Genomic DNA, 17,673 nt, shown 5'->3' on the forward strand with positions numbered 1-17,673 from the left:
TTTTGTTATAGTAGGCTGAACAGGCTGAGACAGTCTTTTTTCTTATTTTCCCCATTAAGTTTGAGGGAAGAGATGAGGAAGGAAACAGATAGATGGTCAGGGTTCTGAAGTTTATAATTCCAGTTCTTTTTTCTTTAATTTCCTTTATCTTCCCATCAAGCTGTGAATCCACAGCTGACTTTTCCCTTCATTTGCATTTCTTACATTTTAAGGCTATTTCCAAATTCTCAATATTTATCTCCTTCTACTCTAAAATTTTGGCTCACTTTTCTTTGAAGAGCAGGTCAACATAAAAGAAAACTAAAAGTCAACCTTGATGTCATTGGTTGCAAAGTGTATGTCCTGCTTGATTCACATCATATTCTTATCACATTCTTTTAATCAACTTAACATTTTGGGGAAAGTCCCTATAGGAATTTTCTTCTGTACTTTTCAGCTTTGTGGTAATTATCAATGTAGACATTAAACTAGATTTACAGAAAATCTATATTTATTCCAATAAGAACACCTTTATTTTGTTTGGATAAGCCATTGCTCTCTGGTGTTAAAATATACTCAAAGTAATTACACCATTAAAAGTTAATTTTGGCTCCACTTTAGAATCAAATCTGAGATTGGATTCATGTTTTCAATAACTTCACTCCTGAAGCGTTGCATTTTTTAGTAAGTGTGGAGATCCATTTAGGAGGTTGAGCTTCTTGTTCATAACTGGTTTTGAATTGTTCATGGGCACAATAATCATTAGGAACAATAATCATAAGCAGTTATAAGTGCCAGAATGATAACTGCTTCCTTTCCTACTGCTGTTGTAACAAAATATTATGAACTGAGTTGCTCAATGCCACACAGTTTTTTTCTGTTACAATTCTGGAGTCAAAAGTCCAAAAATCAAGCTGGGCAGGCTAAAGTCAGCAGGGCCATGTTCCTTTTTGAGGCTCTGCGGGAGAATTTGTTTCCTTGTCTTTTCTCTCTTTTATTGGCTGCCCGTATCCCTTGACTCCTGCCCCTTTCCCTGCATCACTCTGACCTCTATTTCTGTTATCACTTCTTATCTCTGCCTTCGACCTCTTTCCTCTGTCTTTTAAGAATCCTTGTGATTACATTGGGCCGCCTGGATAATCCAGGATAATCCCTCCCTGCCAAGATGCTTAGCTTAATCATAACTGCACAGTTCCTTTTACCGTGTAAGGTAACATTCATAGGTTCTGGGGATGCAGAAGTGGGTACCTTCGGGGACCATTATTGTGCCTAGCCACATCGACTTTAAGTTAAACAAGAAAATAGCACATCGAGTTCAGAGCCCCATGCGATGTCACTAGGGCTCCCTCTCTCTCATATATGTTCTTTTGTGTTGGTCTCCTTTTCAGGCAAGATCTTCCTATAAAGTGAAAAAAAATGGTCACTAGAAAACATGACCTAAAATTCTATCAGTGCCTCATTCTCAAAAGTTTCAGGGATGACTCTCTTTGTCAGAGTTTATATTTTCATGCTCCTTCTGTAGACAATCTGCAATCTCCGACTCTTATTTGGCGGCCTTAATTGAGGAGGGGAGCAAGTTTATCCTTACTTAAGCCCCATGAACTTAACTGTGAAGAAAGGGTGGTTTGCCTAATGAAAATTGATCTGCTTTTACCAGAAGAAGAGAAAATGGGATATTGTGTAGAAAAACTAATATTCATTCAGTACATACTCCTTAGGATGGGGGAATCTATGTGTTTTCTTTGAAAGGTTTATGATTCACAGAACACTTTAAAGCCCAAGAAACTTTATTATCAGGCTCACAAAGTTGATCTAATTCCTCTAGAAAGACCCAGCATTGATTCCTCTGGGTGAAAGGCAGTAATTCATTATCAATCATCATTGTCAGGGTGCACACATGATTTAGGTGCTTTGCCATTCCCCTGCTAGGCAGTAATGAAAGTAGCTAAACATGGGAATTTCTCTATGCTTTGTCTATAAAGCATTGCTCAGAAGAGAAGGGTTACTTCAAAAAAGATTTCTTCTTATTCACAGTAACAAAAATGCATTCCCCTCACACCTCACCCATATAAAAAGTGAAAAATAAAAATAAAACTTTATAGATAAGGCTAAATTTCAATAGATAACCCTCTCCTACTTCATAATGTTCCCCTTCTGATTCCACAGCCATAAGCTGGGTTTTCAGACATTGTTCTGAACATATAAACTAGGTTATATGTAGGTTACTTTGAAAGCCTTAAATGATATGATGTTTACCTTATATTAGAAGTTATGCTTTATTTGATTATAATTGATTCAATCTTCTATTAGAAGTTATAATCAATCCTATTACCTGTTCTGTCATGTAAGTTTCTACAATGAAGAAAAGTTTTCTTGTCTTCAATTACTTGGGGAATGAGAAAGAAAACACAGTTTGTTTATTATATAACCATTCCAGATACTTGATCAGATTGACTTTCACTTGTATCTGGGCAAAGCTCATACTAATTCTTTTAGTTTTTCCCTCTAGGTCAACTTTTCTAATTCTTTCATTATCTTTGGTTGGGGAAATGTCAAAGATACTTTTAGACAAGTAGGTAATTTATTAAAACATTTTCATTTCTAAAATTTTAACCATATACAAACCCACATATAAGCTACACAAGGTGACTCTTATATATCTATTCTTCAGTTTCAGTACTTACCAACTCATGACTAAATTATTTTAAAACAAATCTCAGACAAAAATTTAATTATAAAGATAATTATTTATAAAAAAAATACTATTGACCAAGGAGGTGGAGCAAGATGGCTGCATAGAAGCCTCCACTAATTACCCTCCTGACAAAAACACGAAATTTAACAACTATCTCCACAAAAAAACACCTTGTTAAGAACCAACAATCAGGTTAATGATCACAATACCTGGTTTTAACGTCATATCACTGAAAGGCACTGAAGAGGGTAGGAAAGACAGTCTTGAATTGCCTGCACAACCCCTTCCTCATCTCTTGCAGTGGCAATGTGGCACAAAGTTGGGTGTCACATGGGGTGTGCTTGGCGGAGGGAGACTGCAGCAATTGTGGGACTTTGCATTGGAACTTGCTTGGCGGAGGGAGACTGCAGCAATTGTGGGACTTTGCATTGGAACTCGGGGCTGCCAACACCAGGCAGAACTCAGCCAAAACCCACAGAGGAAGCATTTAGACTAGCACTAGTCAGAGGGGAATCGCCCATTCCAATAGTCAGAACTTAAGTTTCAGCAAGCTTTGCCATTGTGGGCTAAGAGGCTCTGGGGTCCCAAATAAACTTGAAAGGTAGTCTAGGTTGCAGTTTCAGGTAAGACTCTAATTCCTAGGCAAACTCCAGTGCTGCGCTGGGCTTGGAGCCAGTGGACTTGGGGGACACCCAGCTTGTGAGTCACAAGCTAGAGTGGATAAGGGAGTACTTGCATCACCCCTCCCCTCAACCCCGGGCAGCACAGCTCACAGCTCCAAAAGAGACCCCTTCCTTGCACTTGAGGAGAGGAGAGGGAAAAGTAAGGAGGACTTTGTCTTGCAACATGGAAACCAGTTTGTCCACAGTAGGACAGGGCATCAAGCAGAGTTGTGAGGCTCCCCATTTCAGGCCCTAGCTCCCAGATAACTTTTCTTTTCTCTTTTCTTCTCTTTTCATTTCTTTTATTTCTTTTCTTTCCCTTTCCTTATTTCTTTCCTTTTTCTTTCCTCTTTCCTTCCTTTTTTTCTTTTTGAATATACCATTGAGCCTTTTTTTTTTTGGACAGAGTCTGGCTCTCTGGCTCTGTCACTGTCCCCCAGGCTGGAGTGCAGTGGCACGATCTCGGCTCATTGCAACCTCCACCTCCCAGGTTCAAGTGATTCTCTGTCTCAGCTTCCCAAGTAACTGGGATTACAGGTGCCCACCACCACAAAAAATATAATTTTTTTGAACTTTTAGTAGAGATGGGGTTTCACCATGTTGGTCAGGCTGGTCTTAAACTCCTGACCTCAAGTTATCCACCTGCTTCGGCCTCCCAAAGTGCTGGGATTACAGATGTGAGCCACTGAGCCCAGCCACCATAGAGCTTTAATTATGATTCAGCATTCAAAATTGCATTTACAGACAAATGTTCAGTTATTAATGGAAGGAATGTATCTATAATTATGGGCCCAAGGTTCTGAAAACTTCATACCCTGCCCCATCAGCAGCAAGCAAAATGAAATAGGTGGTTTTTGTTAAAGAAAAAGTTCTTTTTTAAAAATTTATTTATTTATTTATTTATTTTGAGATGGCATCTCGCTCTGTTGCCCAGGCTGGAGTGTGGTATCATGATCTCAGCTCACTGCAACCTCTGCCTCCCAGGTTCAAGTGATTCTCCTGCCTCAGCCTCCTGAATAGCTCAGATTACAGGCATGTGCCACCATGCCTGGCTAATTTTTGTATTTTTAGTAGAGACGGGGTTTCACCATGTTGGTTGGGCTGGTCTCGAACTCCTGACCTCATGATCTGCCTGCCTCTGCCTCCCAAAGTGCTGGAGTTACAGGCGTGAGCCACTGTGCCTGGCCAGAAATTTATTTTTTATTTCAATAGATTTTTAGGGAGCAGGTTGCATTTGATTACATGAATAAGGTTTTTAGTGATAATTTCTGAGATTTTAGTACACTTATCACCGAGCAGTGTACACTGTACCAAGTGTGTAGTCCCTGATGACATTTCTAGACACAGCTTGTGCTAGAAGGAAACCCGCTGCCTTAAAGGGAAGGACCCAGTTGTGGCAGAATTCATCACCTGCTGACTAAAGAGCTCTTGAGTCCTGAATAATCAGCAGCAGTAACCAGGTAGTGCATAGTGTGAGCCTTGGGTGAGACTCTGAGATGTGCTGGCTTCAGGTGTGACCCAGCATATTCACAACTGTGGTGGCTATCAGGAAAAACTTCTGCTTGAGAAAAGTAGAGGGAAGAATAAAGGGGACTTTGTCTTGCAGCTTAGGTACCAGCTCAGTCACAATGGGGAAGAACACCAAGTGGGCCCTTGGGGTCCCCGATTCCAGGCCTTGGCTCTTGGGTGGCATTTTTAGACCTACCTTGGGCCAGAGGGCAGCCCACTGCCCTGAAGAGTGAGTCCCAGGCCTGGTAGCATTTCACACAAGCTGACTGAAGAGCCCTTGGGCCTTAAATCAACATCAGCAATACTCTCCATGGGCCTTGGGGGTGGTGGATATGGAGGCAGACTTCCCTGGTTGGAGAAACAGGAGTGGGGAGGGAAAAGGACTTTGTCTTGTGGTTTTGGTGCCAACTTAGCTACAGCAGAATAGAGTACTAGGTAGATTTTTAAGGTTTACAACACAAGGCCCTTGATCCTGGACTGCAACTCTGGACCTGCCAGGGCCCAGGGGAACTTACCACTCTGAAGAGAAGAACACAGACTGGCTGGTTTTGCCATCTGCTGGTTGTAGAGCCCTAGGGCCTTGAGCAAACATAGGCAGTAGCCAGTTAGTGGTTACAGTGGGCCTTAGGAAGACCTAGTACCGTGCTGGCTTCAGGTCAGATCCAGCATAGTCCTAGTGGTGGTGGCCCCAGGGATGCTTGTGTCAGTGCTTCCCCAGCCTCAGGCAGCTCAGCACAGAGAGAGGGACTCTATCAGTTTGAGAGAAATAAGGGAAGAGAACAAGGTCTCTGCTTGGTAACCCACAGAATTCTCTTTTAAAATAATTATTTTTTTATTTGTTTGAGACAGAGTCTCATTCTATCTCCCAGGCTGGAGTATGATGGCATGATCTCAGCTCATTGCAACCTCCATCTCCTGGGCTCAAGTTATCTTTCTGCCTCAACCTCCCAAGTAGATAGGACTTAAGGGTACACACTACCATGCCTGGCTAATTTTTGTATTGTTTTGTGGAGATGAGGTTTTACTATGTTGCTCAGGCTGGTCTTGAACTCCTGGGCTCAAGCAGTCCACCTGCTCAGCCTCCCAAAGTGCTGGAATTGCAGGTGTGAGCTACTGAGCCTGGCCTCAGAGAATTCTTCTGGCTCTTATCCAATACCACCTAGGCAGTACCTCTACAAATCTGTAAGAACCACAGCATTCCTGGGCTTGCAGTGCCCCCTAATGCAGATACAGCTACAGTAACTAGAAACTTAGATTACAAAAGCAAAGTCCCTTTGAATAGATGAAAAACCTTCCCGAGAAAGAAGGGTACAAACAAGCCCAGACCGTGAAGACTGCAATACCTAACTTTTCGACGTCTAGACACTGACAAACATCCACAGACATCAAGATTGTCTAGGAAAACATGACCTCACCAAATGAACTAAATAAGGCACCAGGAGCCAGCCCTGGAGAGACAGAGATATGTGACTTTTAAGACTGAGAATTCAAAATAACTTTTGAGGAAACTAAGAAATTCAAGATAACACAGAAAAAATTCAGAATCCTATTAGATAGATTTAACAAAGAAATTACAGTAATAAAAATAATCAAACAGAAATTCTGGAGTGAAAAAATGCAATTGACTTACTGGAGGATGCATCAGAGTCTCTTAATAGCAGAATGGATCAAACAGAAGAAAGAATTAGTGAGCTTGAAAGCAGGCTACTTGAAAGTACACGGTTAGGCCGGGCACGGTGGCTCACGCTTGTAATCCCAGCACTTTGGGAGGCCGAGGCAGGTGGATCACGAGGTCAGGAGATCGAGACCACGGTGAAACCCCGTCTCTACTAAAAATACAAAAAGTTAGCCGGGCGTGGTGGCGGGCGCCTGTAGTCCCAGCTACTCGGAGAGGCTGAGGCAGGAGAATGGCGTGAACCCAGGAGGCGGAGCTTGCAGTGAGCCGAGATCGCGCCACTGCACTCCAGCCTGGGCGACAGAGCGAGACTCCATCTCAAAAAGAAAAAAAAAAAAAAAAAGTTATCCTTCTCACAAAACACTATTATCACTGTATTAGTCTGTTTTCATGCTGCTGGTAAAGACATACCTGAGACTGGGCAATTTAAAAAAGAAAGAGATTTAGTGGACTCACAGTTCCACGTGACTGGGGAGGCCTCACAGTCATTTTGGAAGGCGGAAGGCACATCTCACATGGCAGCAGACAAGAGAAGAGAGCTTGTGCAGGGAGACTCCCGTTTTTAAACCATCAGATCTCGTGAGACCCACTCACCGTCACAAGAACAGCTTGTGAAAGACCTGACTCTGAGGCAGAGTTCTTCCGTGGATTCAACCACCTCCCACCAGGTCCCTCCCACAACACATGAGAATTCAAGAGGAGATTTGGGTGGGGACACATCCAAACCACATCAATTACTAATAAAAATAACTCCTTAAAGAAATAATTTATCTAGTAAGTATTTAAAATCTCTTTCTTATCTACTTCTTTTAAAAAATTTTTTTGAACAAATAAGGTTGCCCTCCCTTAGTTGATCTAACTCTTACATGTCTTTTAATTAGTAGATTCCCCGCTTCTTCATCTTCCTTTTCCCCCTCCCTTTATTTATTTATTTATTTATTTATTTATTTATTTATTTCCTTGCAAATTATTTGTGGAAGCAACTGGTTGTTTGTCCTGCAGAGATTCTGAGAGATTATATTTTGCTGATTGTATCAACTATTTGACTTATTCTTTTATCTACAGATTTTCTCTGCATTGATTAGAGCTATGTTCAGCTTATTATTTTTCTTTTGGTAAGAGAAAATTGTGGTGTTACCAGAAACCTTCTGGGGACTTATCAATATAGTGAAAAAAATTAATGTAATTTACTTTGCCACAAGCAAAAATATTTAGAAATATGAATACAATCATTCTACTTGCAAGGTAAATATTTTTATCTCAAAGTGGACACAGCCTGCACAAGTTGATCTTGGAAATGTTCCTTGCCTTTAATTATTTCCTGTTTATCTAAAGCCCTGTTCTTGATATATTCCTCTTCTAAAAAACCTATGTAAAAATCAGCCATACAAAATAACATGTATGACATAATAAACTTTAAGAATAATAAAACATCCACCCCTATGCTTATCTTATGCTTATATTCTTAAATAAGAATAATAAAACATCCACCCCTATGCCAGTATCTTTGATGTTCCTTGGTGTCCTTCCCTAATTCCATCCTTTTTATTCTCTTTCAGATGTTTATTATTCCCTTGCTTTTCTTCATAATTTCATCACATAAATGTGAGTTTTAAAATAATATATTTAAAATTTTTCTTGTTTACCAAAACTTTATGTAAATGATATAATATATGTGTCAATTATATATGATTTTTCTGTGACTTGCTTTTTTTGCTCAGTAGTATGCCTTTTTGATTTACCTAGGTTAGGGTTTCTCAACCTCCACACTACTGAAATTTTGGACTAGATGATTCTTTGTTGTAAGAGGCTGTCCTGTGTATCATAGGATGTTAGGTGCATAACTAGTCTCTAGCCATTAGATGCCAGTGACTTGACCCTAGCTGTGGCAATCACAAGTGTGTCCAGATATTGCCAAATGTCACCTGGGTGTTTCAGTTTGTGTGGGGGTGGCAGATTCCCTCGGTTGGAAAGCATTGGTCTATGTTGCTGTGTATGGATGAATTTCATTCAATTTCACTGATACAGATCATTTTATTAATATTACCTGAATATACACCTGTTGATTTATCCATTCTTCTGTTGATGAAATTTGCATTTTCCCAAGGTTTAGCTATTACAAACCATGCTATTGTGAATGTATCTATGCATAGCCCCTGGTACATGTGTACTATAATTCTTCTAGGGGTGCATATCTAAGGATAAAAATATTGGCTTATGAAGTTTACACATCTTCAACTTCAAAGATGAGGCAAAAATATTTTATAGCTTTCTCTTTTTTTAAATTTACAGACAAGACAGACACACACACACGCACACATTTCCTAATCTCTTGTTTTATAAATATTATAACACAGGACAATAGTATGCATGCACCCAATAGAAACAAACATGTTGGTAAAGTCAAAGTTTCTTTTCTAAGATGCTAGAAGATGATCAGTTTAGTTTAGCATTTCTGGAACTCAAAATCTCACATCTATCTCCCCTTAAATTGTGGTGTGGGAAATAATACCACGGATGGAGCAAAAAGGAATTGTGAAGCTCTAAAATTTTCCTTCGTTTATTCAGTATGTAATTGCTGATCCTCTGCTATCTGCTTGGCACTGTCAGAGTCATCATGATGAGTAAAACACCATCCCTTCCTCAAGAAACTCGTATTAGTCAGCTAGAAATATATTAACGATTAAATTTAAAATAACAAGATATGAACAAAGGAAAAGGGCCAGAAGAGTACAAATGAAGTGCCAAATTCCGTTAAAAGGGTAAAGAATAACTTCACTGAAGAGTGGCATTCATTCATTCATTAATCCAACACATATTTATTGTGTTCTTACTGTGCTCCTGGCACCGTTTTGGGACTGTGAATATGCTGCCATGTGAACAAAGCAGTCACACTCTCATGGAGCTGACATTCTAGTTGGGGGGAGACAGACAGTAAGCAAACATAAATCACCCTGAGGTAGAACTCAGCTAGGTGTGTTTGGGGAGTAGGAAGGTTAATAGGAGAGCTGGGCTTTGAAGGGTCTCTAGGAGTTTTTGTGGTGGTTGTAGGGAATACTGGCAGCAGGAATATCACGTAGAAGCACAGAATATCCAAGAGTAGGGAATAGGGGGTTGTTCTGGCTTCTTAGGTATGTGGAAAAGGCAAAGGATAGGAAGGGTTTTCTGGGAGAAGAGATGGGATTGAAAGAGGAGATGGGGTATAGAATGCTTATTATTAAAAAATAACCTTCAAACATGCCACAAAAGTAGAGGAAATACTATACTGAACCCCTGTATCTCAATTGCCTAGATTTTATAATTATCAAGAATTTGCCCGCTTCCTTCTTCTATCCTCCTTTCTTCTTCTCCTCCTTGTCTTCTTTTTTGCTAAAATATTTAAAGCAAATCTCAGACATTATATAATTTCCCTAACATAACTCAGAATATATTTCTAGAGTTACATGAATTTTTGAAAATATAACCATAACGTCATTATCACATTTGCCAAATTTAATGAAATTTCCTTGAAACATTCAAGAGCCAACCTATATTCAAATTTAGCACATTGTCTCAACCAATTTTTTAACTGATTGATGTATTCAAATGAATATCTAAATGAGTTCTACCATTTGTATTTGGCTATTAAGTCTTTAATCTTTATTTATTTATTTTCGTTTGAGACAGGGTCTCACTCTGTTGCCCAGGTTGGAGTGCAGTGGCATGATCATGGCTTCACAGCTCACTGCAGCCTTGACCGCCTGGGCTCAAGAAATCCTCCCACCTCAGCCCCCTGAGTGGCTGGGAATACAGGTGGATGCCACCGCCATGCCTGGCTAATTTTTGCATTTTTTTGTAGAGACAGGATTTTGCTATTTTACCCAGGCTGGTCTTGAACTCTTGGGCTCAAGTGATCTGCCCACCTGGACCTCCCAAAATGTTGGGATTACAGGTGTGAGCCACTGTGCCTGGCCTAAATCTTTAATCTTTTAAAAATTTATTTTGACATGGAACTCATTAGTTAGAACTAAAGATTTGAGTAGATTTAGGTCTGTCATTATTGGTTTGGCTCTGTGTCCCCACCCAAATCTCATGTTGAATTGTAATCCCCACATGTTAGAGGAGGGGCCTGGTGGGAGGTGACTGGATCATGGTGGCAGATTTCCCTTTTGCTGGTCTTGTGATAGTGAGTGAATTTTCACGAGATCTAATCATTTAAACGTGTAGTACCTCCCCCTTCTCTTTCTCTCTCCTGCTGCCATCTAAGACGTGCCTTGCTTCCCCTTCACCTTCTACCATAATTGTAAGTTTCCTGAGGCCTCCTCAGCCATGCAGAACTGTGAGTCAATTAAACCTCTTTTTTTTTATAAATTACCCAGTCTCAGGCAGTTCTTTATAGCAGTGTGAAAACAGACTATTCATAAGTGACACTTCATAAATGGTCTTGGATGACACTTCACAAGTGGTCTTGGATGCTGCATATGTTTCATGTCAGGAAGCATATATTTTTGGTTGCCCTGCTTTAATGATGCAAAGATTAATCATTGAAATTCACAGGGTGACGCTGTTTCCCTCATATATAAGTTCACCATGGAGCTTTCATTTATTTTTTTCACCAGCTGTTTTTTAAGCTATAAACATTTTGCAGAGAAGTTTCATTCTTTAGTTATATCCCTTTGGTTATCCAAAATAAACTTCACAGAAAAGGTTAGATAATTTCTCAATTCTTTCCCTAAAGTTCTACCTTAGAAAGAGTGTTTGGAGTCTCAGTTACTGCCAGTGGTGACCAGTGTTCTGCCTTTCTCTCTCATACACATTAAAAACTCATGTGTTTTTATATATTCATGTGTATGAACCAATACCATTATTATCAAACTGTTTTTCAATGGTGATAATAATGAGCTGCTCTGGGATTTGAGAAAAGAATGATATGAATTTCAAGAAAATAGGAAATTACTAGGTAGAAGAAGTTAAAACTCTGCATACAAAAATGCTGAGATGGAACTGAGGGAATTGGTCATCTCTCTTTATCACCAATAGAACTGCACTGAGACTCTCTATACAATCAAAGATGTTTAAGCTCCAGGTAATGCCTAGTGGCTTTCACAGGTGATTTAATACAATATAGATAAATCATAAGAGAAACATAACGTTGTCCTTTGGGGTTGATTCTGAGGAAGAAATAGGGAATACAATAAAGATAGTGAAGGGAAAGCTGAAGTGCTATATACTAAAAAGGGATTAAAGTTCTGCCCAGATATTCTACCGCCCACTACAGTCTAATACAAAATTCCATTTCCAAATGAAATGTTTCATATACAGGCCACTGGAGTAATGAAGAATACTTCCTTTGAGTAATACAACATAGACCATTAGATCCTAGACATCATATTCTGAATTTCTCATTTCACCAATGTGGAAACCGAAGCTACAAGATATTGTTAATAATAATTCACACAATAAAAGGACAATTTTCCTGAAAAATTATCTCTACTAGATTTTTCCCATCAGCATAAAAGGTGCTGTTATTTCTCTTCTCTTAAAACACATACACATACCTTTTAATTCTAGTTCTCCCCGTAGGTTTATAGATATACTGGAAACAGTTCCTGGGTTCTGACATCCTAATTCTATACCTAATATTCCATTTTACTTCACCACTTGTCTGTCTAATGCAAACCTCAAACTTAACATGGCCATAATAGAACTCTTAATCTTTCTCCCCAGTCTTCACATCCATCTCTTCACACTCTAGCGACAACATCATTCTTGCAGTTGCTTAGCCCAAATACATTTGGGTTATCCTTGGCTCTTCCTCACTTCATATCTTTTCCACTGAGCAACCCTGCACTGTGTACCTTTCCAATATTCTAGAAACGTTTTGCCACCTTTGCTATAATCATCCTGGTCTGAGCACCATCATTTCTCACTGCAATTGAAAAGCCTGTTAACAATTCTCTCTATCCATTACAGTCTAGTTTCAACACAGCTGTCAGTGATCTTTACAAAAGTCATATTCTTTCACTGCTTTGCTCAAGAGTCTCTAATGACCTCTTACCTCACACTAAGTAAAAGGCAAAGTCATTATAATGATCTACAAGGCCCTATTTTATCTGACTCTTGTTACTTTTCTGACCTCATCTGCTTCTCTCCCCATCTGATTACTGTCCTTTGGCCACACTTACCTCCCTGCTTATCCTAGACTGCTTGCTCCTTCTTGCACACATTCACTCCTCTATCTCTGGTTCTTTTTCTTCAAATACCTGGTTGGATGTCTTCCATACTTCTCTTGTCCTCATCCATCCCCTACTCAGTGAAGCCCTACCTGATTGCTCTGTTTAAAATCTTCATCCCCATCTCCTATCAATAGTTAGCTCTCTCTTCTGCTTTAGTTTTTTTCCATTAAATTTATCATTTTTTGCTACATAAAACTCAAAAAAATGAAATCAATAATCAACTGAAAAAAATCCACTGATATGGCAGCTTTATGTGGTTAAATAAAGAATTTGTTTACTTGTTGTATTTCCCACTGGAATGTAAACTCTGTACTTCTCATTAGTGACTGGTATAAAATAAGCATTCAATAACTGTTGGCTGAATTAAATACCTAGGAATACATTAAACAAAGGAGGTAAAAGATCTCTACAAGGAAAACTACAAAACACTGATGAAAGAATTCATAGATGACACAAACAAACAGAAAAAAATCCTATGCTTATGAATTGGAAGCATCAATATCATTAAAGTGACAATAGTGCCCAGTGCAATCTACAGATTCAGTGCAATCCTTATAAAGTTACTAATGTCCAAAATTGACAAATGGGATCTCATTAAACTAAAGAGCTTCTGCACAGCAAAAGAAACCACCATCAGAGTGAACAGGCAACCTACAGAATGGGAGAAAATTTTCGCAACCTACTCATCTGACAAAGGGCTAATATCCAGAATCTACAATGAACTCAAACAAATTTACAAGAAAAAAGCAAACAACCCCATCAAAAAGTGGGCAAAGGATGTGAAGAGACACTTCTCAAAAGAAGACATTTATGCAGCCAAAAAACACATGAAAAAATGCTCATCATCACTGGCCATCAGGGAAATGCAAATAAAAACCACAATGAGATTATCACGTCACACCAGTTAGAATGGCGAACATTAAAAAGTCAGGAAACAACAGGTGCTGGAGAGGATGTGGAGAAATAGGAACACTTTTACACTGTTGGTGGGAATGTAAACTAGCTCAACCATTGTGGAAGTCAGTGTGGCGATTCCTCAGGGATCTAGAACTAGAAATACCATTTGACCCAGCCATCCCATTACTGGGTATGTACCCAAAGGATTATAAATCATGCTGCTATAAAGACACATGCACACGTATGTTTATTGTGGCACTATTCACAATAGCAAAGACTTGGAACCAACCTAAATGTCCAACAATGATAGACTGGATTAAGAAAATGTGGCACATATACACCATAGAATACTATGCAGCCATAAAAAATGATGAGTTCATGTCCTTTGTAGGGACATGGATGAAGCTGGAAACCATCATTCTCAGCAAACTATTGCAAGGAAAAAAAACCAGACACCGCATGTTCTCACTCATAGGTGGGAATTGAACAATGAGAACACATGGACACAGGAAGGGGAACATCACACACTGGGGCCTGTTGTGGTGTTGGGGGAGGAGGGAGGGATAGCATTAGGAGATATACCTAATATTAAATGACGAGTTAATGGGTGCAGTACACCAACATGGCACATGTATACATATGTAACAAACCTGCACATTGTGCACATGTACCCTAAAACTTAAAGTATAATAAAAAAAATAAAGTTACTAGTATCATTCTTCATAGAATTAGAAAAAATTATTCTAAAGTTTATATGAAACCAAAAAAGGGCCAGAATAGCAAAAGCAGTACTAAGCAAAAAGAATAAAGCCAGAGCATCACATTACCTGACTTCAGATTATACTACAAGGCTGTAGTTACTAAAACAGCATGGTGCTATTCAAAAATAGACACATAGATCAATGAAACAGTACAGAGAACCCGGAAATAAAGCCACATATCTACAGTCAGCTGATTTTTCACAATGTCAACAAAAACAATTACAAAAGGACACCTTATTCAATAAATGGTGCTGGGAAGATTGGCAGAAGAATAAAACTGGACCCCTATCTCTCACCATATACAAAAATTATTCAAGATGGATTAAAGGCCTAAATGTAAGATCTGAAACTATAAAAATTCTAGAAGAAAACTGAGGAAAAACTCCTAGACATTGGCCTGTGCAAAGAATTTATGATTAAGATCCCCAAAACAAATGCAACAAAAACAAAGAGAAACGGAATTTAAGAAGCTTCTGCACAGCAAAATAAATAACCAATAGAGTAAACAGAAAATCTACAGAATTGGGGAGAATATTTGCAAATTATGCCTCTGACAAAGGACTAATATGCAGAGTCTACAAGGAACTCAGGTAACAACAACAACAACAACAAGAAACAACAAAACCAATAATCCCTTTAAAAAAGTGCAAAGAATGAGAATAGGCATTTCTCAAAAGAAAACATACAAACGTCCAACAAATGAAAAAATACTCGACATTAATCATCAGAGAAATGCAACTTAAAACTACAATGAGATATCATCTCACATCAGTCAGAATGGCTACTATTAAAAAGTCAAAAACAACAGATGTTGGCATGGATGCAGAAAAAAGTGAAACTTTATACACTGTTAATGAGAATGTAAATTAGTACAACATCTGTGAAAAACAGGATGGCAATTTCTCAAAGAACTAAATATAGAACTGCCATTTGACCTAGCAATGCCTCTGGATATCTACCCCAAAAAAGAAGTTATTAGATAAAAAGACACCTGCACTTTTATGTTTACTGTGGTGCTATTCACAACAGCAAAGTCATGGAATCAACCTAAGGGTCTATCAACATATGATTGGATAAGGAAATGTAATATATATATATATATATATATATATATATATATATATATATATACACACACACACACACACACACACATATACACCATGGAATACTATGTAGCTGTAAAAAAGAATGAAATCATGACCTTTGCAGCAACATGGATGGAGCTAGAGGCCATTATCCTAAGTGAATTTCTATGGAAACAGAAGATCAAACACCACACGTTCTCACTTTTAAGTGGGAGCTAAACAATGGGCACACAAGGAAACAAAGACGGAGATAATAGATACTGGGGACTCCACAAAAGGGAGAGGTTGAGAGTGGGGGTGAGGGTTAAAAGATTACTTATTACAATGTGCACTATTTGGGTGAGGGGTATACTGGAAGCCCAAACCTCATCATTATGCAATATATCCGTGTAACAAATTTGCACATGTACCCCTCAATTCAAATTTAAAAAAAATCAAAAACCAAATTTTTGGCTAAATGGCTGAATGAATAAATGGCCAATCTGGAGACTTTTATGTAGAAAAGAAAGAATATAAATTCAGTAGTAAAGCTGGACATAATTCATATTGAGACTTTTTGATAAATGATTTGAATACCTTGGAAACAAGAGATTCTTGTCCTGAAGTAACCTATTTTATTTTCTTCAAGACTATGGCATCTTTCTCATTATCTGACTTTTAAAGAATTAATTCTCCAAAGTTTATGGGTTTAGATGTCAGTGAGGGATGGATTTCAGATGCCGGGGCCGAGTGCTGGTTCGCTTATTAAATCCATTCACTTGTTGTTCCATTGCAATAGAGCCCTGATTTTAAACAGTGAGGCAAAGTGTACAGCTAAGACACCAAATTTTATAGCTATTGATAACTAGACATGGCCAATGAAATATAAGTGGAAGATGTTTCCAAGAGCTCTTTAAATCAAGCTACCTTGGCTGGAAACATTCTGTTTGCATTTCTCCTCCCCTCCCCCTTTTTTCCAATCTAAAGTTCAACAAATATTTCCAGGAGTTTCAGTAATCCTACTGAATTAGGATGTAACTTGAGGATGAAAGCCTTTTCTCAAGTGGCAAAATACAAAGATGAAATAAATATGGTCTAATGATTGATGTCACAGAGCTGCCATTCACATTCTGGACTGTCTACATCTGGACATCTCTTATATGCAAAAAAAAGCCATATATTTTTCTCAGCTACTGTTTTTGATTTTTGTTTTGAGACAAGGTCTCGTTCTGTAACACAGGCTGGAGTGCAGTGGCATGATCATGGCTCACTGTGGCCTTGACCTCCCCAGACTCAGGTGATCCTCCCGCTTCAGTCTCCTGAGTAGTTGGCACTATAGGTGCATACCACCACACTCGGTGATATGGTTTGGCTGTGTCCCCACCCAAATTTCATCTTGAATTGTAGTTCCCACAATCCTCCAGTGTCATGGGAGGGACCCTGTTGGAGGCAATTGAATCATGCGGGTGGGTTTACCCATGCTATTCTCACGATAGTGAATAAGTCTCATGAGATCTGATGATTTTATAAAGGGCAGTTCCCCTGCACATGCTCTCTTGCCTGCCGCTGTGTAAGATGTGCCTTTCTTCCCTTTTGGCCTAACACTATGATTGTGAGGTCTCCCCAGCCATGTGGAACTGTGAGTCCATTAAACCTCTTTTTCTTTATAAATTACCCAGTCTTGGGTATTCTTTCATAGTATGAAAATGGACCAATACAGTAAATTGGTACTGGTCGAGTGGGATGCTGCTGTAAAGATACACAACAATGTGGAAATGACTTTGGAACTGGGTAACAGGCAGAGGTTGGAGCAATTTGGAGGGCTCAGTAGAAGATAGGAAAATATGCGAAAGTTTGGAACTTTCTAGAGTCTTGGAGGACTCAGAAGACAGGAAGATGTGGGAAAGTATGGAACTTCCTAGAGACTTGTTGAGTGGCTTTGACTAAAATGCTGATAATGATATGAACAATAAAGTCCAGGCTGAGTGGTCTCAGATGAAGATGAAGAACTTGTTGGGAACTGGAGTAAAGGTCACTCTTGCTATGCAAAGAAACTGGTGTCATTTTGCCCTTGCCCTAGAGATCTGTGGAACTTTGAACTTGAGAGAGATGATTTGGCATATCTGGTGGAAGAAAGTCTAAGCAGCAAAGTGTTCAAGAGGAAGCAGAACATAAAAGTTTGAAAAATTTGCAGCCTGACGATGCAGTAGAAA

General features: G+C 39.0%; 1 protein-coding gene across 1 annotated transcript in view; it reads left to right on the forward strand.

The window, feature by feature from the left end:
- LOC129471437 (protein GVQW1-like) overlaps positions 1-17,673 on the forward strand; it is a 74,893-nt gene that overhangs the window by 31,529 nt on the left and 25,691 nt on the right. Inside the window, exon 3 of the mRNA XM_055259962.2 lies at positions 8,080-8,125. Coding sequence (XP_055115937.2) covers positions 8,080-8,125 — 46 coding nt within the window. The remainder of the gene's footprint in view (positions 1-8,079; positions 8,126-17,673) is intronic.

The sequence above is a fragment of the Symphalangus syndactylus genome, chromosome 21 (assembly GCF_028878055.3).
Source record: "Symphalangus syndactylus isolate Jambi chromosome 21, NHGRI_mSymSyn1-v2.1_pri, whole genome shotgun sequence".
Lineage (NCBI taxonomy): Eukaryota > Metazoa > Chordata > Mammalia > Primates > Hylobatidae > Symphalangus > Symphalangus syndactylus.